Source organism: Peromyscus eremicus, chromosome 13 (genome assembly GCF_949786415.1).
Source record: "Peromyscus eremicus chromosome 13, PerEre_H2_v1, whole genome shotgun sequence".
NCBI lineage: Eukaryota > Metazoa > Chordata > Mammalia > Rodentia > Cricetidae > Peromyscus > Peromyscus eremicus.
This window is the reverse complement of record NC_081429.1, coordinates 22,678,923-22,703,664: the sequence shown is the minus strand read 5'-3', so window position 1 is coordinate 22,703,664 and position 24,742 is coordinate 22,678,923. Positions and strand designations below refer to the sequence as shown.

The window sequence follows — 24,742 nt, the reverse complement described above, 5'->3', positions numbered from 1 at the left end:
GAAATTTATATATATACATATGTATATAATATATATAAGTATATCTACATATAGGGCATATATATACATATATGGGGCATGTATATATACATAATAGGGCATATATACATATATAGAGCATCTATGCCTATATGGGGCATGTATATATATATATATACATATAGGGCATATATATATGTATAGGTTGTGTACATATACATAATAGGGCATATATATACATAATAGGGCATATATATATGGAGCATCTATACCTATATGGGGTGTATATATATACATATATAGGGCATATATACATGTATAGGGCGTGTATATATACATAAAAGGGCATATATACATATACAGAGCATATATACCTATGAGGCGCACATATATATACATATATAGGGCACATATGTATATACACTTATATATGTATATATGTGTACCCTATTTGCAAATAATGAGCTCCAGTCCCATCTGAAAAAAATTAAATGGAAGATTTTAATTTAGGTTGTTTTGTGTTGCTGTAACAACACACTCAAAATGGAATACTTTATAAAGAAAAGAGGTTATTGATCTCGCTGTTCTGGAGGCCAACGGGCATGACATTGCTGCTGTCCTGGCCTCATGTCTGACCCTATCAGTCAGGAATACAAGAACAGTCATGTCCTAAGAGGGGAAGAGAGACCAGGGAGGCTCTCAGTGAGATGTCTTCATGGTAGGCTCCTTACAGATCACTAGCAATGATGTACCTGGAATTAGCCCTTCATATCTCACTTAATCATCAGCGCCTGAAATCAGTGTGATTATATTCCTTTTCCAGAAAGAAGCTTGAGCAGAGAGGTTGCATGCCTTGTCCAGTGTTATCAAAGTCTAACAGTATGAAGGTCAACATTTTTAAAAAGAATATGCAAGTTCCCTGTCCCAGTGTTTAACTGGGAGGTTAATTTGTACTCTGAGGATACCTTGTGGGCAAAGCAGAGGGATAAAGCTCTTGGCATGCTGCGGATTCTATCTAGCTCTTTACAGGTTTAGAAACAATGGCTTTGAACTCCACCTGAATGGTCTTTGCCTTTGATCACTGACACATTCTGACCTTGGTAGGATACAAACACCCACAAAGTAAGTTTTCTCCTATCCAGATGAGACCAGGCCTTCCATGGAGAAAGCTGAGATGGCCTGGTTTCTTCTGGCCCCGTGAAAAAACCTGTAATATCTTTCTCACTTCCATCCCACTCTCTTTGGCTCCATGCAGACATGGTCACTATGGAGTGGATATGTCCCCTCTGCCTGATGATGCTCTCTTGGAAGAGTTTCATCTCCGTTAGGACAGTAAAGAGGGTAGGAACTTCCTCTGACTGCCATGTTTATAGAAGGGGCCCTCAGTGTGACTAGGTTCGAAAAGGGCCGTCAGGATGAGCCCTGTGGTTGAATGCTGTTGACTGTGGTTTTTCAAAACTGGAGATGAGTCCAGGGTGTTGCTAGGTAAGCAGTGTCCCTGGCCACATCCTCAGCCCAGCAAAAGCGGTTTTATAAGAAGGGAAGACATGCACATGCGTGCACGTCCTTCTTTGCCTCTTGCCTAGGGACTTGCCAGCAAGGGGCTCCTCACCAGGTATGACCCTTGGCCTTGTTCCTCAGAAACAGGAGCCACCATGGATTCCTTTTCAACCACCTGATCTGTGGTGCTGTGGCTGCAGAGGAGGGAGTGAGACCACATTCCTAAAAAGACTCCCCTTGTGGAATGCAGTACCTGTTGGGCAAAGCATTCTGTTCGCACTCCTCATATCTGAGGAGAGGGGCTGGGGGTGATGCTCAGAGGTATTGCACTTGACAAGCATAGGTGAAGCCCTGGGTGTGCCTCCCAGCAGCACGTCAGATAAACCAGCAACCCAAAGCTGAGTAAAGCGCAAGACTCTGCCTGTGGTCCAAGAACTCGATGTCTCATGGCCAAGTCTCCTCTGCGACCCCTGAACTCACACAGTCCCTGAAGTTGAGAAGAGATGAGATCCAGGAGCCAGGATTTAGTGTATACTGATGCTTAAAACCCCTGCTTAATCAGAGATTAGCATAATAAAGAATCACGTACGCTCACGGTTGCAGAGTTTACACAGGACTTTCAGACAGAGTACCACTGTGCAAGCCAGGCAGCCCAGAAACTGACTTTACCTACACAGTGGGTTTCAGATTCAGACTCCCACCATCCTTATATACTCTGATCAAGAGAACACATCATTGTGTGACCTATACAATGCACATTTCCATTTCTTACTTATATCAAAAAACACTTTCATGATCCAAATATCTGAAAATGGGGAGTTATTATTTCAGGGACAGTGAGAGAGGAAGAGAGGAGCCACACGGACAATTGGAATCTCTTTTCCTTTGGATCACACTTAAGTGGCCATGAAGATATCCCTCCGGGATACTTGGGATATCTTAGGAACTTTCTGCGTATGGTTAGACTCCAAAGTCAGTGTAACTAACATTCCGGGTAGAAGGGTTGGGCCTACATTTTGACTTTTATGGATCTGTAACAAAATCAGACACAGAAACACTATGGTCAAAAGTGGTGTCCCTGCACAGCTCAGCCAGAAGCCCTGTTCACTAGTGTACCCAGACAGTCTCCTTCCCTGCCTAGGCCTTCTCTGTGACATTCAGGCCAAGGGAAAGAAATAACCCACAGGCTTTCCTATGCCTCGGGTTGGTTCTGGCTGTATTAGGAGGACACCTTTGCCAGCCTGGCTGATCTCTGAGGACACCTGCTGAGTGGGCTTTCATTTTCATTCTCTCAGAACCCACTCATCTCAGAAGCTGGCCTGACAGCACCGCTCACTTTTGGCCAACCAACTCTGGCAAATGTTACCGTCGTCCTCCTCGGCATCCCCAGAGAGGCAGAAGTGACAAGTGGTGGTTAGACTGAACAGAGAAATCTCTACAGCTGAAAACACAAGTCAAGACGACGTCCCCTGGGGAGACTCCTGCAGGGATATCCCCCTGAGAAGGCAAGACCACGCATTTTCTCTTTATTTAAACCCAAGGTGGCTTTGAGCAGTCACCTGCCAGGGGCAGCACATAAACAGGCATCAAAGGGACCCACAGTAGGCAAAGCCCCAGCACTCTTTGAAATGTGGGTGGCAGGGAAATGGGGCAGTTAGCTCTGTACTGTCACCTGGACGAACAGAGGGACAGGTGAAGTGCACAGAGCCCCGCACTTTAAGAAATGGGGGAAGAAACGGGTTTCTTTGGAGTACTAGAGTAGGTGTCTGGTAACAACAGTTGGATACCCAAATCCAGTTGGAACCCAGAGGACTGAGCCCAGACGGCCACAGTGGCATACTGTCCTCATTCTGATCCTCTGGTTCTTTTCTCTCTTTGTTGGGAATCATAACCCCCAATTCAAAGCTACCCCCTAACCTTAAGATCTGTTTCTGAAGAAGCCACCAGCCTCAGCCAGCCTTCGGCAGTTAACACCGCCTCAGTGGCTTGCAGTTATTGTACTGTTGAAGGCTGATTGAAAGCATTAACACGTGCGATGAATGAAATGTTACCTAATATCAAACTCTTCATCCAACTTAATGATGATACTTGGAAGCAACCAGGCTGCATTTGGTTTTTACCCCTTTATGGATGCTCCCACCAGCGTCAACTTGTTGGGTGTGTGTGTGTAGGGGTGGTGGTGGTGGGGATCTGTCATCATCCACTTTTAAAAAGTAAATTTATCTTACAAAGTATAATTTCATCAAAAAGGTCAGATTGCAGATGAGACTTCTGTCACTTGTTGATTCTTTTGGAGTAAGTATGAGACTTCAAAATTTCCCTCCCCAAAGTTCAGGATAAGCCCAGCAGGCTCATTATCGGATCAAGGCAAAGTAGAATGGTGTTAAGCAAGTGATTAACATGGAGACTTCTAAACGAAAGGCCTCACAAGGACCTCCTGAATAGAATGCCTGAAGAAGATACTGGTAATGTGTTTGGTCTGGCAGACACAGAAGTCCTCTGGGTGTCCACATTTGCTCTGGGATACCATAGCGAAAGTCATCATTTTTGGCTGGTTCTAGGGCCCACCAGAGAGCCTTCAGCAACAGGACTGAGGGGTTCATTTCTTTCTTTGGCCTTTAAAACATCACAAAGCAGGTGACACCTCGCAGAGGAGCCTCGGGGGAAAGAAGCAATGGGGAAAGCTCCAGGCTCCAGGCTATTGAGCACTAACCTACTTGCGTGTATCAGGACATAAATTGCGATCATAATTTAACCACGCTTGCCCGCAGTTAGGTCGGTAAATAGCCTACAGGTGCCTTAATGGGGTTCCTCTGGAGCAAGATGAAGAACCACTTTAAAAAAAAAAAACAGAATTACAATAAAAACTTGAATTTTACTTTAAACTTAATCATTGGTAGTGTTCTTGTTCTCTTAATAAAATGATCATTTCAGATCTCAAAGGGCAAATTAAAATCATTTGAAGACATTGTTTGATCCACTCTCCACTTGCACCAGACACAGAAATCCACCAGTTCTGCCCAAGCCCTGGTTCCATACGACTGCTGCCTTCCGAGCTCCGGGCCCCACTAGCGGCCACACGACGCACTGGAGCGGCAGAAGCGCGTCCCGTTTCCCCGGGCGCGGGGCTCGGGCACAGCGACGTGCGTGTCCCTAGCAAGCTGCAGACCGAGCGGCCCAGGGTGCTGGCGGCTCCCGCTCCTTCCCGACGCTCGCAAGCAAGCAGCCGCCGCTGCCGCCGCCGGGGACACTGCCGCCCCGTGTCTGGCGCGCTCCAACTCCTCCTCGCCGCCCGTGACCCGGGACAAACTTCTGTCTGGGGCGCGGTCCCTGTCTCTGAGGCCAGCGTGGGAAACCCGAGGCGCTGCCGGGGCGAGCTAGGGTCGAGGGTGGCGCCCCGGGCGGTTGCTCCTGCCCGCCGGGTCCCGCCCGCATCTTGGCGGTGGCCGCCCCACGGAGCCCGCAGGCGCCGCGCAGGCCGAGCTGGCCCCGGGCCGGGGACACGGGCGCTCGCGCCCTCTAGCGGGCCGCGGCGACTCCGGCCCGGCCGTGACGTGGGCTCCTTCCAGCCGGCCTGCGGGGCACCGCCAGTCAGTCGCGGAGCAGGAGCCCCGCGCGCAGTCGGCGCGGGCTTGGCCATCGGCGCGCCGCCGCCCGAGGTGGCTGGAGCTGCGGGAAGAGAGGCGGCGGGCTGCAAAGCGCGCGATCACGGCCACGGCCACGGCGCCGCGGGCGGCTCGGTCCCGAGGAGGGGCAGCGCTTAAGCGGGCGCAGCGCCCGATCCCAGCGAGGATTTGGGCTCGGCGGCGCGCCCTCCGCTGCCTCTCCCGGCGGCGCCAGACTCCAAGCGGGGGCCAGCAGGAGGGCAGAAGGACCCAGAACCCGGTCCCCACGCCCGGGAGCCGCGGCACTTTGGACTTGTGCAACTGTTGCCACTTTGGGGTCTGGTGTTTCGCTGCTGCTGTCGCGTCTACACTGGCAGTTGCGGCTCAGGCTCGCGTCCCCCTCGGCTTCCCGCGTCTACCGGCCGCCGCCGCCCCGAGGCGGCCCGGCGCGCACTCAGCACCATGAGGACACTTGGGACTTGCCTGGTGACTTTGGCTGGACTTTTGGTAACTGCGGCCGGGGAGACGTTTTCAGGTAAGCAAGTCGTCCCTGTCATTCCTGGGGCGCATGGGACGCAGACGACTCCCGGGTGGAAGGGTCCGAGGCGAGCTTCGGGGCCGGGCAGGGGAGCGCAGGACCCGGCATCGCGTAGCGGGTGAGCCGGGCTGGCCGATGGCCGGAAGGAAAGCAGCCGCCGTGGAGCCCCGGGGCCCGTGCAGCGCACGCAGGAGCCCGCGGGACAAGTACGGGAGCCGGGAGCTCCATCTCGGGCCCCTGTCACCGCAGGGCCTGGACTTGTGCTTAGGGCTCCGAGTCCCTGGGCGGCCCGGGCAGGAGCGGCAGAAAACTTTGCCTGAAGTTCCCAGCTGCAGCCGCCGGGAGTAGGCGCTGCGCGGGCCTCCCGACCCCGGTGGCGGCCAGCATGGGCTGCCGGTACTTAGCTGCGCCCGTGGCGATCTCCCGAACCGGGTGATATAGCCTGCGATCTTCCCAAACCTGACCTCCCTGCTGCCCCCTGCCCGACGCGGTGGGCGACCTCAGCGGGTCCCCGCCGTTGCGCGGTTTCGCTGTGCCAGCGTTCCCTTTCTGCACCGCGGGAGGTCTCCGCGACCCTAGAGGAATCTGCAGCTCCCCAAACCCTGGCCACTGTGGCTGGGCGCCCGGACCCCACCCTCGGCCTCCCTAACCGAGGGCCGCCACGGCCGTAGCTACTTGGTAACCCAGCCGGGCTGCGCTGGGGGGTCGGTCCCAGCTGAAAGAAGGGGGACTGGCTGTGTGCACCACGCCAGGCTGAGGCTGTGCACAGTCAGGGTTCGCAAGCCCTAAGGAGGGCTTGGTGGTGACGGAGGGTTGTAGACATGAGTCAGGGGTCAGGCGTGAGACCCAAGCTGGCAGAGTCGCAAGGCTTACTTCTACGATCTCCTGTCCCAGGAGGACACACGTGGATGCTTGGCAAACGCTGGCAACACGCGCACACATTGTCGTGTTTATCAGTTTCATGAATGTCCACACGCAATGGTGGCAGTGGAGTTTTGCCTTTTTTCATTTTAATAAAAAGGCTGCGTTTAACCTTGAACACGAGTTACAAAACGGGGTTCTATGTTTTTCCGGGGGTGGGGTGGGCTGAGTAAGTTGAGCTTTTAGAATTTTTTTGGTGAAGGGAACTTTCATTAAAGTAAGGAGTATATTTACAAACATTAAAGCCACCTTGACCTCTGGCCAGTGAAAGCATCAGGTTTGACTTTCTGGGCATCCTGGGATGCTGGTCCTTTGTATTCATAGGCACAGAAGGTTGTATCAGGCTTGGTCCTGAGACCCTTGAGCTCAGTTGGTGACAGAGATGAAAGGACCTGATACTTAGCCTGCCGTACATTGAAAGAAACCCAAACCACTAACTTCAATAGAGAAACACTGTTGCCCCAAGATCAGTATCTCCTTAACAATGTGAAAATTGCACGTGCTGAAGAGGCGTTAATGAACGCAACACAGAGCGGGCTGATATAAAGCGGATACAGATTTTGGCTGCATTCTTATTAGTGGATGTGTTAGTTTGGAAGCCTTGTAACTCCTTGGTATTAAAAGCTAGGTCTGAGGGCCTTAGTGATTTTTTTTTTCTCTTTACTAATATGCTTAACTCTCTTAGAAGGGGTCTGTTTACATTTAAGTTGTGTCAAGGATCGTTGTGATGGAGTTTTAAGTTATGTGTCAGGGGGACAAAAGTATTCATATTGGCTCAGTGGTACTCTTCTTAAAGATAGATAAACCGATTCTTTGAAGCAAGCTTTTGTTAACATTTATCCTGATTTTTCCTTTGGGGGGAAAATTACGTTTCTATTTGTGGAGTTATACTATGACTGGAAGCATGTTTGGAAAGCTAGAGTTATCATTGTATGCTAATGGGGAGGAAGGGAAACAAAGGGCAGTATACAAATGATTGTGTAGAAACGTTGAACATCTAAAACTTTGAAATGGGCAAGGTTCCTGTTTGCAAAAATTAGACTTGTTGCTGGACATGGAATGTCTCACTGCCCCCCCCCCACCCCCCACTTTGGCTTTTGGAAAACACCAAGGCCAGGAGTGTACTTCCCTGGGAATGTGATGGTTTTGGGGTTTATTTTGTGCATGTTGAGAAGATTAGTTTTGATGCTGTGACCCTGGCAGTTCCTTCTTCATACGGTTCTGCAGTAGCTGGCTGCTTTTCACCTGGTTTGGGAGTACAGTGAAACACAGTTAGAGCTAGATTGTAAGCTCCCTGAGGACAAAGTGAGCCCTCCCCCCTCCCATAAAACACTTAAGTTAGAGTCTTGGACCTGACGTCAGACACTCACATCTATTTAGTAAGCCGCTAGTGTGAATCACTGCCTTTGACAAGCCTTGAGATTGTGTATGACGCAGCTGGCATGAAAAGGAAAGAGAATGTGATTCTTGAAAGGCAGACTTTCATTGTAGCTCAGTGGCTGAGGTCTTAGCCAGGATGCTCAAAGCCCTGGGTTCTACCCCCAGCCCCTGCCCTCCTACAATCTGGGCTTACATTTTCCTCTTGGTGTCCATCTCATGGATGAAGCCATCAAGTCTCTGCATTCATCATTGCTTCCTTTCCTCTTTAGAATGGGTTTGGAGTTAAGACTCATTATCAGTCATCAATAGAATATAGAAGTGAGCTAGGCTTTTCTTTTTTTCTTTTTTTCTTTTTCATGCAGACATCAGAAATGGACTCAGTAGAAGGTAAAAGAATTAAGATTTAAGATTTGGGCCCATGTGGATTTTATAATCCATATGTATTTCACTTGAAAAGTATTTTCCATCTTTACCGTTTCAAATTGTTAGGCAAAATAGCAAAGTTAACTGCCTATCTTTAGGCTTAGATTACTAAAAAATATCTTCTGTAAAAAGACACTAATAAAGGCACTAGGAGAGGTAAATAGCATTGCTTAAGCAACTCTTTTCCATGGTAAGGAGCCAAGGAGTTGGCAACCCATTCCTCTTTGACCCCGTTTTAAAAAGCCAACTTGTTGTAAGTGTTGGATAGTGAAGTGCTTAATTCTACATAGGAGGGAGGCTGATGTGTGAAGCTTGGAAAGCTCTGGCCTGCAGAAACAGGACAGAGTTGGCTCTTTGTTTCCACTCTGGTGTTGGGGATATATTAAGCCAGCATAACTTTGTTAACTTTGGGCCCTTGACAGAAGGTTTAGTTTTGACTCTTTTAAGGATGCTAGTGAGGAAATTGTGGAAATCTGACTAAAGTCTGTGTTGGGTGTGATAGCATTGTGCTGCCTACCATTCATGTCTCAATGTGGGTAATTTTTGCTTTGGTTACATAAGTCATTAATACTAAGGAAGCTATGTGAAGGGGGTGCTTAAACTCTGTTCAGCTTCTGAACAGAGTTCCTCTATAAGTATAAAACAATTTCAAAATACGGCCTTGCAAAGGACTGTTTACAGAGCAGCAGCGGGTCTGTTTAGCAGGCTGATATATTTTGTCTTTTTTAGATAACCACTGTCATGACGTTTTACGTTTTTTTTTGGGGGGGGGGCTGCGTTCACGGGATAATTGATGGGAAGAAATACTTCCTTTCAATCAGCGAGCTGGAAAGGAATATGCCAGGAAATTACGATAGCGTTATATTCTTGGTGTTATGTGTTTGTGAAGAACTGCTTGAGCATAATAAATTGTTCTGATGTAGAAAATTACAGGTTTTAGTCTATGTTGGGTAGGGTTATTTTATGGGTTTTCAGATAAGAAACTCCTGACATAGGGTGAAGTATGGGTGCTGGAATATTTCTAAATGATTTTTCCTTAAGGAACCGGTGGTTTTAATTATGTCTTCAGATTACATAAGCCATATATGAATGAATCATTGTCTTTAGATTTGGGAGAAGTTGGTTTTATAATATCAACACATCTGGGACAATTGTCTACTAAAAATCCATGGCTATATTTAAGTCTTTCACAGACTGTAGTAAGTTCTTAGTGTTATTAGGGTGCCTGTATCCACTCTGGGGGAGCAGCTGTGTTTTAGATTAATATTGTTTACTTTGAGATTCTGTTTTATATTTTATTACATTTCCTAAGATGCTATATTATTTAAATACTTGGAAGTATACTTTTCCATGTCGGAAGGATGGGCGGGCGTTTTAACTGAGTCAAATATCTTTTCTCTTTTGCAATGATTATTTTTATGGATATGTGTCTATGTATGTGTATGTCTGCCCATGTGTATGCTGATACCCAAGGAGGCCAGAAGGGGGCGTGAGACCTCTGGGGGAGCTGCGAGAACAGATGGTCGTAAACCATCTCATGTAGGTGCTGGGAACCAAACTCAGGCCCTCTTCAGAGTGCTCTTAGCCACGGAGCCATCTTTCTAGCCCCCCTCCCCCCCATGAGTTAAACACTTTTTTTAAAACACTTTTCTAAATGTAAAACATTCTTAGGTGACATTTGCCATGTAGCTTTCATTCATTCTAAGATCCCGATTTTTGAAAACCAGCCTTTCCTCCAATTTCCTCGGTTTCATGTCTTTCTGTGCTCCTAGCTAGCTCTATGAATACAACACAGAACTGCTAATAGGCTTATCTCATAAGCCGGGGGAGGGTTTAATTATGGCTGTCTTTCCACCTCACTAATGAAACATTTTTAAAAGATACAAAATTCTGTGAGCCTCTGATGGTAAGAGGACACAGCTTTTCTGGTCTTGTAGAAATTTTAAGTTTAATCATCAGAAAGTCAGAATTCACCCTATAACTTTCACAGAAAGAAAAAAAAAAAAAAACCAGAGAAAAGTAAGTAGGGCTGTCTGTGTTGGGTGGAGAGAAGGAAGGATGTAGTCACCCAAGCTTCCTGCCCCACAAGGCACCCCATTTCCCTTTGGTGGGGCAGCTGGCAAGTCCAGGGTATAATTAAGGGTCTGGGAGTGTGAGAGAGAAAACTAAAATCAGAAAGCGGGAGGAGGGGGAAATGTTTAGTAGGATGGGCAGGCCCTGGGGAGACAGTCTGCATTTAGGTCTGCTGCTGTTAAGCGGGAGCCTAAGAGAAGTGGGTTCCTAATACAGGAGAGATGCCACCCATAATGGCAAAAAGCACTTCTGTGGGGGAGGGGATCCCTGTACCTTTCTCCCTTTCCGTGGCTCTGGGATAGGCGTCTCAAAACTCAGTGTGGGCAGGACCACCTGGACTCATCATTTCCAGAACTGTTTTCCTCAGCCCAGCAATGTGATTCTGATGGCCCTTGCCATAGCTCAAGGGCCGCCAGGAACATCTCCAAGTCATCTTGTCTTATGACCAGAGTTTGAGACAAGTTGTTTCGATAGAGGGCATCCTAAAGTGTGGTTCATGGGCCAGCAGCAGCAGCAGCAGCGTTCAAGAGGATGGGAAACTTGCAGGTCCTCAGCTCTTCAACCAGAACCCCTGGGGTCAGGGGCCAGCATCACGTTAGAACAAGTACTCCAGGGAATTCCAATGGGCCCAGGGATTGAAGAAACAGGACTGTAAAAGAACCCAGCTGGTCAGATGGCCCTAACTGCAGCTGAAAGAGAACAGGGAGCTAGAAATATAATGAGCATTGACTCCTTTCTCATATGCTGCATTGGCTTCGTGGACATCCAGATATGGGGCGTGACTACTGTCACTGTTAAGTGAGACCAATGGTGTGACACTTCAAATAGCAGGCTTGTTCCGGGGAAGACACTAGACCCAGCCGGACACAGGATTGAAATCCAGAAAGGGGCTGAAGGGATGGCTCAGATGATTGCTACACTTCAATTTAATGTAAAGTTTGAATTAAATTCTCCAGGTTGGAAGTTAAAGAAGATACTAACATCTATTGGTTGTGTATTGAAACAGTGCTCTTAATTCCAATAAGTATTTATTGCCCATCTGATGCTTCCACGGCCCCTTGATAGGGTCGGATAAGGGTGAACAGTTGTTAGACTTTAAAAAGTTGTCCAATTACTTGGACTTTGCAGGTCCACCAAAAACTAAAGAGGCAGGGACATCTCTGGGGCCAACCTGGAGACCCATGGCGTGATGGTCAGAACTTTAGTGCAGAACTGTGAAGCTTGGATTTTGGAAATATACTGAGCTTCCAAACAAAAAACAAAAGGTTCTTGTTTTCTGTTTGAAGTGTTACTGTGTGTGCATCTGAAATCAGAGCCCAGCTTCCTGTGGACACCAGAGGTGATCACCGCATCTCTGGCATTTAACAGGAAAAGGAGAGGGATCGTGGTGCTGCCTTGCACATTGACTTGAACACGTCCAGTGGATGTTTTCTCAGAAACAGGGGCTTCTCAGGGTCTAGCCCATCTTCTGCTGCCCCTTCTCTTTCCTTGATCTACCACTAACAACTAGCCCTAGCTGTGTCCCCAAACCCACCTACCTGAGCCAGGAAAGGCATCCCGGACTCAGTAATCTATGGCTGAAGAAAGAGACAGTGAGTGGTTAGCAGCTCTCCACCTGCTTCATATATTATTTTCCAGCTCTTCATTATAAAATTGAAATCGTCTGTGTAAGCTGCCTCACTGGGACTCAGCACTTGACCTAAAGACAGCTGTCCTGTCGGGCTGGTCTATGGCCATCATCCCCGTTCTCTGCTCGCCTTTGTGTCTGTCTGATGCGCTGAGTTAATCTCTATAGAGAGGTGGAACCGAGCAGGAGCAGTTATTTGCAAACCAAATCAGAGTTCTTGCTAACCTTTGGAGCCCAGCAAACCCCATGCTGAGCAGTCTGTATAGGTCTGTGGCACAGTTGCCCAGATCCTGGAGCTCCAGGAACAGGAGCTTTCTATATGGCATTGTGGGTTCAGGTGGGAAAGTTAGGAAGTCACTAAAATTGGCTTGGAAATCTGATCTAGCCATTGTCCTGTTTACCACTCAAAGCCAATGAGTCATTCCTGACTGTACAGGAAGCCCAAGCAAGGCGGGCAGAGGGACAGGAGGAGATGGCTGCAGCTTCCTGTAGCCCTGGGGACCAGAGCAGCGGGCATGGCCTTATAGCCAGGGTGAACGACGATTTCAGGACATCAGGAGCTAATGAATGAGAGCCAAGGAGCCACTTGAACAGAAGGCTCCAGAACCTTCCTTGGGTGAACAGGCCACTGCTTAATAATGATGATTTCAGCAAGCCAGAGCCTACAGGAAAACAGAACATTCACCTTTTACAAGCTTCAAGGCAGAAAAGCTGATAGAGCATCTATTTGTTTTCAGATGCGTGAACATTTTTAATCACTTGTTCAATATGCAGAAAGCAAATTGATTGCAAACAATCAAAAAAATGTTTCTGCCTGGCTTCCTGTGGCCATCTGAGGCCTCATACATTTCCTGGCTTCCCTCTGTGGTATTGCAGCGACATCATGATGGGTGGGCTTTCACGGTGATCAGAAGGAACCAGACCACTCTCCGTGTGGCGGGATCCTCTCCATCTCTTCTCTTGTAACAATGACGTGCCTGAAATGCACTCACTATATCCTGACTGGATATACAGTTATAAAAATGGTTTAAAGCATTCCTTTAAAATAAATACTGCCAATGCAAAAGGTCACGTGACGGAACCGTGTTTAGCATGTAGTAGTTGTTCAGTAAATGTGGGTTGGAGTTCCCCAGAGAAGAGAAAGCTAAATCATTTCATCTTACTTACTGCTCCCCTTTTCCTGGTCCTATCAAGTTTGACATTTTGAAGCCGTTGGAATAACCGTAATAAAAGAACCAGGTGTGGGTTTATTACTGCTTGGTGCTGCTATCCGTTGATGAGTGTAGAAGGATTCTGCTCACTAAATAAAAGGTAACAAGTGCCACCTTTTGGTAATTAAATATACAGAAGTAAGCCTGTCATTTTATCACATATAATAAAAATTTATTTTAAAAAATAAATTTAAAAGTAGAATGTTGGTATAATACTGACCACTAAAAAAAAAAAAAGAAATTTATTATGCAGGGTTTTGGTTTTTTTTTTTTTTGTGATCTTCTTTCCAGAGGGATTTGGCTTAGTTGGTGGTATAGAAAGAGGCGTACTGATGGACTGACTGGCCAGGTGGTTCGGTCAGGAAATCGCTCACCTCACTAGCACAAGGACCTGAATTTGATCCCCAGAACTCACAGGAAATGCCAAGCTAAACAGTGCAGCTGTGCCACAGTGCTGAGGAGACGGAGACAGGAGGATCCCCAGGGCTCACTGGTTATCTGGTCTAGCCCAGTCGGTGAGCTCCAGGCCCAAGAGAGAGCCTTTCTCAAAGGAAGCATTCCCAAGAACACCAGTCGCACACACATACACACACACACACACACACACACACACACACACACACACACACACGGTGCACATTTGCTCATGCACTCGCACCTGCAGATGCACATGCACGCTCAGGTTTGTCAACAAGAAGAACCATGGCGTCACCACGAGAAGGTACCATGGTGGGGAGAATGTGCGCTCTCTCTGCTGCTGTCCTGCATTTCAGTCACGGGACTTTCCTAGTTTGTGTGTGGTTGCTGTGGTGAACAACGACATGGCCAAGAGCAACTTGGAGAGGAAAAGAATCATTTGGCTGGAGGTCACCATCAATTGTCTGGGAACACAGAGCAGGAACCCAAGACAGGAACTGAATCAGAGGCCTGGGAGGAACACTCTTCACTGGCTTCCTAAGCCAGTGTCTTTATTCAGCCCAGTTCCCATGATATCACTCACAGGGGGCTGGGCCTGCCTACATCAATTAACAATTAAGAAAACACCTCATGAACACGGATACAAGACAGTTCTTCACTTGAGGGCCCCCAAAAACCCAGATTAGCCATCACAAGGATGAAATTACTTTTACCTCCACAGAGCTTTGATTGGATCATGACAGTACCAGGCTTTATACCCAAATCCCCATCCTTCACTGTCCTGCCCTCCCAGGTGATAAAATGTCATAAACGGAGGCCCCACCCACAATCATCCCAAAGCTGTATGTTTTCTACTTTCTTTGACTGTGAGAGCATGCCCACTGACCAGAGTGTATTTCCACATGGGCCCTGGCATTCATGGGTACGTTCTGGGTCTGCTGTAAGGCACAAGGGTGCCACACCTTTGCACATCCACCCTGATGGTTGTAGCCAGGTTAGCAAGAGGAGAACAGAGGAAATTGACTGAATTGAAGTTTGAGGCCACACAGGGGCTTTCAGCCGGTAAGATCCAAAGATGCAGAGAGTCTGCTCACTTTCCAGCTGACGTCCAGGGAACATGGACAGCCATGTAGAAACTCTAGGGGTGATACATGGAGAAGGGAGATCCAGCAAGGTCCATCTGTCTCTTTTCCTTGGCCTTTAGGTATGAGGCAGGGCTCCTCTGGCAGGAAAGTTGGGGAGGGAATATGGCTGCCTACAGGAAGCAGTTGTCGTAACAGGGATTACATTTCCCTTGGTGCTAAGGTAAGGACCAAAGCTCCTGACCCCATCTCAAATGGAAATATTCCTTTTTCAAGTTACCTGTCCAAAATTTTTTACATTTATTTGTTTGCTTATTTATCTATTTTATTTATTGTGTTTATGTATATGTGTGTGGGCACACTACCACAGTGCATGTGTCTGAGAATCCATGGGAGTTGGTTCTCTTCCCAACGTGTGGGTCCTGGGTATTGAACTCAGGCTATCAGAATTGGCAGCAGGCACCTTTATCTACTGAGCCACCCCATCAGCCTGGAGTTGAATTCTGTCCCCACCTCTGGACAGCCAGGGGGCCTTGGCAGGCATTTCATTTTACTGAATTTCAGTCTCCTCTCCTGGAATGATCCTTGTGGGATCACTGTAACTATAGAGCTGTGTTAGAGACCCTCTTGAGGGATCGTGGCTGTGCGTGTGATAGTCAAGATGGGGGCATAGGCCTTGTTGTCCATCTTCCATGTGTCTGATGGGTTTATGAAACAAATTTCCCATTTCTATAGGTCCAAAAAGGCGACATTTTGCTTGTCATTCTTCGGGCTCAAGCTAAGGGGTCTCCACCCTTTCTGGGGCTTTAGCAGCTGTGGTTCCAGGTATCCGGATATGTGACATGTAAATGCGTCTTGTGGTTACATACATCTTTATCATGTCAGTTTTGTCTCAGATCCCTGAAATTAGCTCCATGGTTACCTCAGAACAGGCCCTGTGGAAAGCCAGCACTACTGAGCCACAAGGGCAGAGGTAGACAGCTGCCACGAAAGGCTGTGAAGAGCAGGTACTTCGGTGTCACCTGTGGTGACCAGAATTCAGACTCCTGGCCTGAAAAGGCTCATTGATCTCTGGAGCAGGACCACAAAGAGCAGCAATGCCAGGAGCTACCGAGGAACAGCAGGGACATGAATCCATGGCCCCTAGACAGAATCAACCACAGTCCCTCTCGCCAGTGTTAAGGAGCATCTAAGATTCACTGTAGGAATTTACGATCCCATATCACTCACCCCTTCCTGCCCCGTGTGTGTGTGCGTGTGTGTGTGTGTGTGTGTGCGCGCGCGCGTGTGTGTGCGCGTGCGTGTGTGCGCGCGTGCACACACCAAGCCCACACTTTGCGGTGTCAACAGAGAGAACTGAATCCAGACACAGGTTATTTTAGAGAAACAGTACTCCATGCCACGCTTCCTAGCTGATGTCCCTCTAAGGAAGGTGGCATCATTCTGGAATGCGGAGGGTACAGTCGGAAGGGGAAAAGACCGTTCAGTGTTTTCAGAACACTCGCGCGTTTTAGCTCTCTCCATTTCCAGATCTGAGCTGTGTTTGGAGATGACTCATTCAGGGATAATCATGAGACAAGATAATCTGTGAAGTATTTTGGGACGATTGCTTCCCTGCGCACACTCCTTCATCTCATGTTCACTGAAACACATGGCCAGTGAGGAATAATTTGCCTCAGGGGGTCCCCTAAGCGAGCGCAAAGGCTTGACATTTTGAGTTCCTTCCCTGGTCTGTTCAGACACTTGAAAATTTCCCTTCCTTGTCATTTTGGTCAAGGAAGAAAGGCGCTTGTCAAAATGTGTCTCTAGCAGAGGCGGCTCATTAAGCTATCTTTCCTATGACGTCCGTAACAGGCCATCACCTTGATAAGCTGATCTCTTTGCATTCAGATTTCCCATTTGTAAAATGAAGGTGTTTGATCCAAGGACCTATAAGTTCTCTTCAGTTGCTTAGAGAGTCGGAGGATTGCCTGGCATTTCTGTCTCAGTGTAGCTTCTCTGAAGTACACAGCACATGACGACGGCACCTGGGCCAGTGGGTCATTGTTGACCACCGAGGTTGGTCCAGACGCTTGGAACACTGGGACCCAGAGGTGTGTGATGGAGCCTGAGGTGGCTGGTGAAGAGAGGGGGCGGCTGCAGGGGCTGTGGGTGTTTTGACGACCACATCTGCCACAGGCTGGAACTGCTAAGTAAGTGCAAGATGCTTGGCTGTTTTCCTCTGCACTGGGCAGCACAGTTGCTAGTCTTAGGTGCCACCAAGGGCTCTGCATGCAGCAGCTGGCCTGTGTAGGGCTGTGATCTTCAATGTAAAATTAGACAATATAGACAAGCCTTCGTGCACAGGCTTAGAACAGACAACAGTGATTGATCACTACATATTGAACCCACATTATGGGGTAGTGCTGAACGATGAAACTTTCCTGCGGGGATGAAACACACTTTTGTACTCACCCCACATAGGGAACTGATGACAGACCCAAGTACAGATACCACCAAAGTCCAGCTTGGTGAATCAGTGAGTTTGATTAGGGTTACTTACAAGAATATGGATGAGGGGTTACTTATAGGAGCAGAAAGGACTCCAAGACAGCTCTATCTCCCAAGCCCACGCCAGGATGGGTGACAGCTCACAAAGCTGGGGACCTGAACACACTGCACAGCCTTCAGGGAGCTCAACAGGTTGGAGAGCGACCTTTCTAGGTGCCACAATGGGTCTAAACCTTCCAGGCAGCTAGGCTGGTTTCTGCATCTTCCTGGCAGCTGGGCTGGTCTCAGTTTTCTTCATAGCTTTTCTCCTCTCAGCCTTGTTTGGCTTTTCCTTCTGAGAGGGACTCTTAGCATTTGTTTACTCCGGCAGGGAGGAGCATAGTAAATCTGGTCAGTTTCAGGGAGTTGTTGAAGCTGTTTTTCAGTTGTTTATCTCTCTCCTTAAGAACTTCCCCGCAAGATGGAATGTTTTGATGATGGAATGTTTTGATCTTGAAGGAAACTGTTACCCAACATCTAGGTACCACACTGTGAGGATATGAGATTTTCAAACTTACTGGATTTGTAGCTAGAAGCTGGACTGAGAGAACCTGTAGAGACCCAGAGAGGTCAGAATGTCTCCACCCCTGCCCAGCATGGGTCACATGATCTGAGAACAAAAGTGATGTATTTCAGGACCCGTGAGGACAGTTACCTTTCCCTGAATATATGAAATGTAAAAAACAAAACAAAACAAAAACTTTGCAAATGTAGTGTGGTTAGAATATTGTTGAACAGTGCTGTATTATAGAGTTGAGTGTGTGTGTTATAGAGCTAAGTGGTGGTGTGTTATAGAGTTTAGTGGTGGTGAGCTGAGTGGTGGTGTGTTATAGAGTTGAGTGTGTGTGTGTGTTATAGAGCTGAGTGGTGGTGTGTTACAAAGCTGAGTGTGTGTTACAGAGCTGAGTGTGTGTGTTAAAGGGCTGAGTGATGGTGTATTACAGAGCTGAGTGTGTGTGTTAGAGGGCTGAGTGGTGGTGTGTTACAGAGCTGAGTGTGTGTGTTAGAGGGCTGAGTGGTGGTGTGTTACAGAGCTGAGTGTGTGTGTTATAGAGCTGAGTATGGTGTATTAATAGAGCTGATTGGTGGTGTGTTATCAAACTGAATGTGTGTGTTACAGAGCTGAGTGTGTGTGTTATAGAGCCGAGTGGTGGTGTGTTATAGAGCTTAGTGTGTGTGTTATAGAGCTGAGTATATGTGTTGTAGAGCTGAATGGTGGTGTGTTACAGAGCTGAGTGGTGGTATGTTACAGAGTTGACTGTGTGTGTTATAGAGCTGAGTGTGTGTGTTACAGAGCTGAGTGTGTATATTACATTTTAAAGGTCTATGACCTGCTGGGAGATTTCCTTTTGGACCTTAGTTCTGAGAGAAGGAGCGATTCCCATGAACAGTGTCTTCTTGGTAGGCCTTGGCATGATGTCCTCCCACTGACTTTCCTCCTGCGGGTGCTGGAAGCAGATTCTCAGGTAGCTCTACTGTGGTGGCGGTTCTCAGACTGAGGAGCAAACGTGGTGGAGCCGCCCCACATCAGCTGCAAGTCAAGGGCTTTGTTGGTTCTTCGCACAGGGAAGTCATGTGAGCACTACAGACCAACTCCTCCAAGGATCTTCTTTCCCTCTGTGGTATTTCGAAGGAGTCACAGGCAAAGTCTCCCAACTCCAATTGGAAGAGTTTCCACTCCCTGGCGGTGCCGATGGCCCTGTGATTGGGCTGCAAGGGAAAACAGGTTGTTCCCAGGGGAGGAGCGCAGATAACATCAAACCCGAGCAGCCGAACACCCGATCCGTCCCGGCCCATTGATCCGGTTCTGGATCCTTTCCCTGGCCTGATTCCTAGTCTCTGCTTCGTCTTCCTCACCTTATTTTAATGTGCTTTTCTTTTTTTATATCTCATTGTACTTATTATAAATGCAGGAAATCTTTTGGGAACTGGGTGGAGGTGGCAGAAGAGGAGTTCAAGCCTTATCGTTTATTCAAATCATTATTCTAAATGTAACCCACCCCCTGCCCGCCCCCCCCGCCCTCTTCTCTCTGCCCCCCCCCCCCCCCCCCCCCGGCCCTCCTGCTTCTCTCCGCCCCCAACAACCCCTCTCCCAGCAATGGTGAAGGTGTGTGAATGTCGATTGCATGTGCAGGAGCAATGGTGAAGAGTGTGATGATTGCATGTGCAGCAGTGATGGTGAAGAGTGTGTGATGATTGCATGTGCAGGAGCGATGGTGAAGAGTGTGTGATTGCATGTGCAGGAGCAATGGTGAAGGGTGTGTGATGATTGCATGTGCAGCAGCGATGGTGAAGGGTGTGTGATGATCGCATGTGCAGCAGCGATGGTGAAGGGTGTGTGATGATCGCATGTGCAGCAGCGATGGTGAAGAGTGTGTGATGATTGTATGTGCAGGGGCAATGGTGAAGGTGTGTGAATGTCGATTGCACGTGCAGCAGCGATGGTGAGGGTGTGTGAATGTCGATTGCATGTGCAGCAGCGATGGTGAGGGTGTGTGAATGTCGATTGCATGTGCAGCAGCGATGGTGAGGGTGTGTGAATGTCGATTGCATGGTGCCTGGGGCCTTTCCTGACCCTCCGAGGCTGTTCCCCTAAGGTGCTGTGCATATTTTTCCTCTTTTGGTTTATTGTGGCCTTCATGTCCCAGAATGTTCCAGAGTGTCACACTGACAGTGGGAACAGCTGGCTTGGGATCCTTTCCCTCTTGGGCCCAAATCCCCGCTCTTATCTGCACTTGTGTGTGTCATATTTTTAAGCTGTGTTTAGTATAGTTTTCATGTTGTTAAAAATAATTACTTACTACTATGTTACACCCTTCGAAATAGTAAATTAGAAACATGATGCTCAGCTCTTAACAAACTGAATAAAATTAATTGGATAGCGAATTCTTCATATTTCCACGAGCAAAGAAGGGCAGGACGCTCGCTCTCTGCTCTGTGGTTTCCAATTCTAAGCAGAGTTGTGGTTTTGTGATCCCTTGTGTTTTGCATCTGGTGATCTGATAAAAGCAAAATGGTTTGTTCTGTTTTCTTATAGTATTGCTGTGATAAAATACTCTGACAAACTCCATTTAAAGAGGCAGGGGGTTTATTCCAGCTTGCAGTTCAAGTGTGTTGTCCGTCATCTTGCGGGGGTTCGAGGCTTGCAGTGTATTGTCTGTCATCTTGGGTGGGGGGTGTTCAAGGCCAAAGAAGCTGGAAGCCGCCCATGGAATCTACAAGCAGGAACAGAGAGGGCTGAGTGTCTGCTGCTCAGCTCCTGTTCTCCAGTCACTCAGTCCAGGGTCCTAGCCAGGGAGTGGTGCCGCCCACGGTGGGCGGGGCCTCCAACCTCAATGAATAACATCCGGATAACCTCCCCACCAGCATGTCCAGAGGTCCATCTCCACGTGGTTTGAGATTCTATCTAGTTAACTGTTGACGCCATCACAAGTGTAAAATCCCTTGCTAGTGATTTGGGGGGCGGGAGGGGGGGATGCTTTATGAGGCTGAGGAGACAGATTGTCCAGACAGTAAAATCCTTGCTGTTCAAGCATGATGCTGTGCATTTGATTCTTAGAACCCGCATAAATACTCCAAGTGTGGCCGCACATGCTTGTAGTCCCGGTAGCGGGTAGACAGAGACAGGCAGATCCCCAGGGCTCACTAGCCAGCTAGCCCAGCCTTCTTGGAAAGTTCAAGGCTGGTGCAAACCCTGGCTCATAAGACAAGGTGTATAAGTGAGGAATAACACATGAAGTTGTCATCTCACAAGTGCACACATTTGTACCTACACACACACACACACACACACACACACACACACACACACTCACACATGCATGTACACATACATGCACACACTCACATGAACACACATGCATACACAGTCACATGCACACATGCATACACACATGTGCACACACACATACATACTCACATACACACACATGCATACATACACACATGCACACACATGCAGGCACATGGTGTAATTGAAGTGTGTTTTTAAGACTTTACTGCTGGCTGAGCTGAGCAGGCCTCAGTGGCTGGAGACTCAGCTCTCACGTCCTTTGGTAAGTGCAGTGTGTGTCTGTCCCTGAGAGAATTGAAGACAATCTAAGGCTGGTGTCTGGGGAGGATTCTCTGCTGGAAGAGACTCCAAACACGCACTTCGTTCATCTGAATTAGTCTTTTGTGGGATTATTGGGAGAATTCTGTCAGAATAAACTGCGTTAGTAAAAGTGAACATTGAGCAGGTATTAGCCTCTGCGGAATGAATTCAAAAGTTTTTATTAGCACATATTAATTGTGCATATTAATGGGGTTTGGGATGATATTTCCATACATGAATATGCCTTGCTTTGATCAAACCCACAGTGAACTCAAAACATGGATTTAGGCTTTTTCCTAAAGTGACTTAACCATAATAATCCCCAACCTATGCACATTTGTTTACGTGCTTATTCCTGAGCCAATGGGGACAAAGCATGGTCCCTCTTTCTCTCGAGGATGCTGACCCCAGGGCTGGCACTTGGGATACTGAGTCCTTTTCAGTTCTGTTGCCAAAAGGCAGATAATCTGTGTCAGATCTTCTGATTGTAGCTCAAGTTGAAGAAAAATAGATATTCCGATATTTTGAGGACCTAAAACCATGAAGGTTGGGAGAGGTGATTTGGAAAGTTGCTTTCTCAGCTGTACGTGTGGCCACAGTAACATCCCGTCTCTCGATGGCCTCGTTACTTGGGTTTCATCTTTGAATCACGTCTGTTTCCTTCATTCCGGCTCTTCCACCCTCTTCCCAGGTCTGCTTTTAATTCAAATAAACTTGCCAATCGCCATTGCTCTCTTTTTTTTTTTTTTTAAAATAAGTGAGAAATGGCCAGTTGGTTGGCATGTTTTCTTTTCTGGGATGAATTTTGAATGCATGATATCTTGTTTTCTGAGCAATCCTTCCCACCCCACGTTCTTTCCTCATTTTAATGCTCTGAAACGGAACGCAGCGGGAAGAACACACTGAGGAGTGAGGGGAAGAATATTTGAACACTCCATTCCAGAATTGTTTGTGAGTCATCGTCTCTTCCCCGAGCGGCACTTGTCACAGATTAAATGTGCAGTGACACAGGATGACATCCCTCTGTCCCACAGCCAGGGCCCCTTCTGAGTGTCCTACTTTGTGAAGTCAGCATTGAGGATTTGGGTGTCTTAGATGAGGGTCTGCCTGAGGAGTTTATAGCAAAACTCAAGAGGCATGCAGGCTACCTGCCTCTTCAAATACTGTAGATGCGAGAGGGAGAGAGAGGAGGTAGCTCCTGCCCTGGTGATGCTGTAGCACACAGCCCTCCAAAAGCTGGGGGTGCACTCTGTGGTAGCTCCACAGCTCGGAGGTTGGCCAGTGAGGCATTCATGCATATTCAGTACTGCTCACAGAAAATACAGAATGAATCCTCAGCCAGTCTCATTATTTATTTTTTTCGTTTTTAAAAATGAGATGCTTCCTCAGCTAGTGAATCTTTGAAAGTGTCTTTCACTTAGGGCAGATGCCGGAAGGGAGGTTTCTAAAAAATGAGGGAAGGGATAAGCTCTGAATAGTTTTATCTTTTTATTTCCAGTTTTAAAGAAACAGGAGGTGGTGGGGACAAGCTTTGAATAGTTTTATCTTTTTATTTTCGGTTTTAAAGGAACAGAAGGTGGTGGTGGTGGTGGTGGTGGTGGCTGGGCACCTGTCCCTTCTGTTTCCTACTTAAGGACACACCTTCAATCCAGACACCTTTCCATCCTCAGTGCCCAGCAAAGACCTGAGCCCAGGTGGTTATATTTGTTCCTACCTTCGAGGGTGGCTTTATGAGGAATTGGAGTGTAGTTAGAAGTTGGGAGGTGGTGGGTTTTGTGTCTGTTTGGAAAGTGGTGGGGTTTGTGTCTGCCCCCAATTTTCATGCCTGGGATCTAGATCCCAGTCTTTTCTTTCTATTTTTTCATCTCCCTACTCATATCCTTCCTCTATCTCCATCTTGTGTAATGTATACATTTTGGAGAAAGTGATGAGCACAGAGGTATCCATAACCCCAGTCATTGCTAGTCCTCTTGGAAGCATCAGTGGGTAGAGTGCTGTCCTGTCTTTCTCTTCTGCAGTTTGTGGCTGGGACAGTGAGCATTGGTCCACATGGAATGACGTGGTAAGCAAACACCTCCCCCTACTGAGTCTGCTCAGGTGCTGACCACTGCTCTGGCCACTCAGCAGAACAGCATTATAGTAGAATTCTCCAGGACTAGTAAAAGTTCACTGGATGCTTAACATTCTGTTGTCTAAAGTGGGTTCATATTGACGGCTTGAAAACTCAACAACCCAAGTTACCCATCTCCCGTTTCAGAAACCTGGATATAAAAGTTCAGACAGCAGCAACGGACCAGCATGAGGCAAATTGCAAGGAGCAGAGTTGAGATTTGAGCCGGATCAACTTGGCTCTGATGGTGCTCATCTATGATACATGTTGAGCATCCCCAATCCAGACAACCCAAACCCAAAAGTCTCCCAAATCCGAAGCTTCTTTTTAGCACCAGCATGATGCCACAAGTGGAAAGTTACACTTGTGTTGTCTTGTGGTAGGCAGTTCTTGGAATGCTGGTACACTAACAGTACTGTGTAAAGTTATCTATATGACCCTGTGCGCAAAATGTTTATGAAACAGGTGATTTTTGTCTTTAGACTCAGGCCCTGTCCCTAGGGTAGCTCATTATGTGCATCTGCAAATATTCCAAAATATGAAAATATTTGGAGCCTAAAGCATTCCTGTCTTGGGATTTGGGATAAGGATTCTCAGAGACTCGTATATATAGTGTTTATGCTTATCAGCCAGTTAGCTTCACACTGTGTATTCTACAAGCTTCACTTGCTTTTTGTGGATCCTGGATCTTTTTGTATATTTCTCCTTTAATTAGTTAGTCAAGGGTCCTGTGAAGGTGCATGGATGGCTTAGATATAAATGGTATTGCCACCTGACTAGCAGGCACAGCACCTGGGGGGATACCAGTTCTCAGGACACTTACTCAGGTGGGTCTCTCCATTTTGCGTGGCTTTCAGGATCTATGGTAGACTTGCTGATGCAGGAGACTACAGAGTCACATATCCAACAAACATGCTCTGGTCAGGAGCAAAATGCAGCAGATGCTGCATGAGGGATCTTCCTTTGGTGAAGTGGTTTTCCATAATCAGGGCACCCCAGTGCGTCTGGGTGGTCCCCTGGCATTTGTCCCCGGGTGTTTAGTGCGCATTTAAAAACTAGGTGCTGTCTTGATACTGGTAAGTTCACATCCTAAACTGTGCTCATGTTTGTCCAGTTCAGAAGGAGACGAGTTATGCTGCATGCTAAATATTGACATAAAAAGATTTGGGGGAAGGTTTTAAAGACATCCGCTAGAGATGGATGGCAATTCCCAAAGGGTCTGGTGCACGCTCTTGTCCATCTTAACTACACAAA

At 47.6% G+C, this 24,742-nt stretch overlaps 1 protein-coding gene across 2 annotated transcripts in view; it reads left to right on the top strand.

The window, feature by feature from the left end:
- Positions 1 to 5,272: 5,272 nt before the first annotated feature.
- Ptprm (protein tyrosine phosphatase receptor type M) overlaps positions 5,273 to 24,742 on the top strand; it is a 713,675-nt gene continuing 694,205 nt past the window's right edge. Inside the window, exon 1 of one of the 2 annotated variants that reach the window (XM_059277901.1) lies at positions 5,273 to 5,619. In XM_059277901.1, the coding sequence (XP_059133884.1) occupies positions 5,547 to 5,619 (73 nt within the window). In that variant the 5' untranslated portion in view covers positions 5,273 to 5,546. The remainder of the gene's footprint in view (positions 5,620 to 24,742) is intronic. The other variant, XM_059277900.1, reaches the window with a different exon arrangement.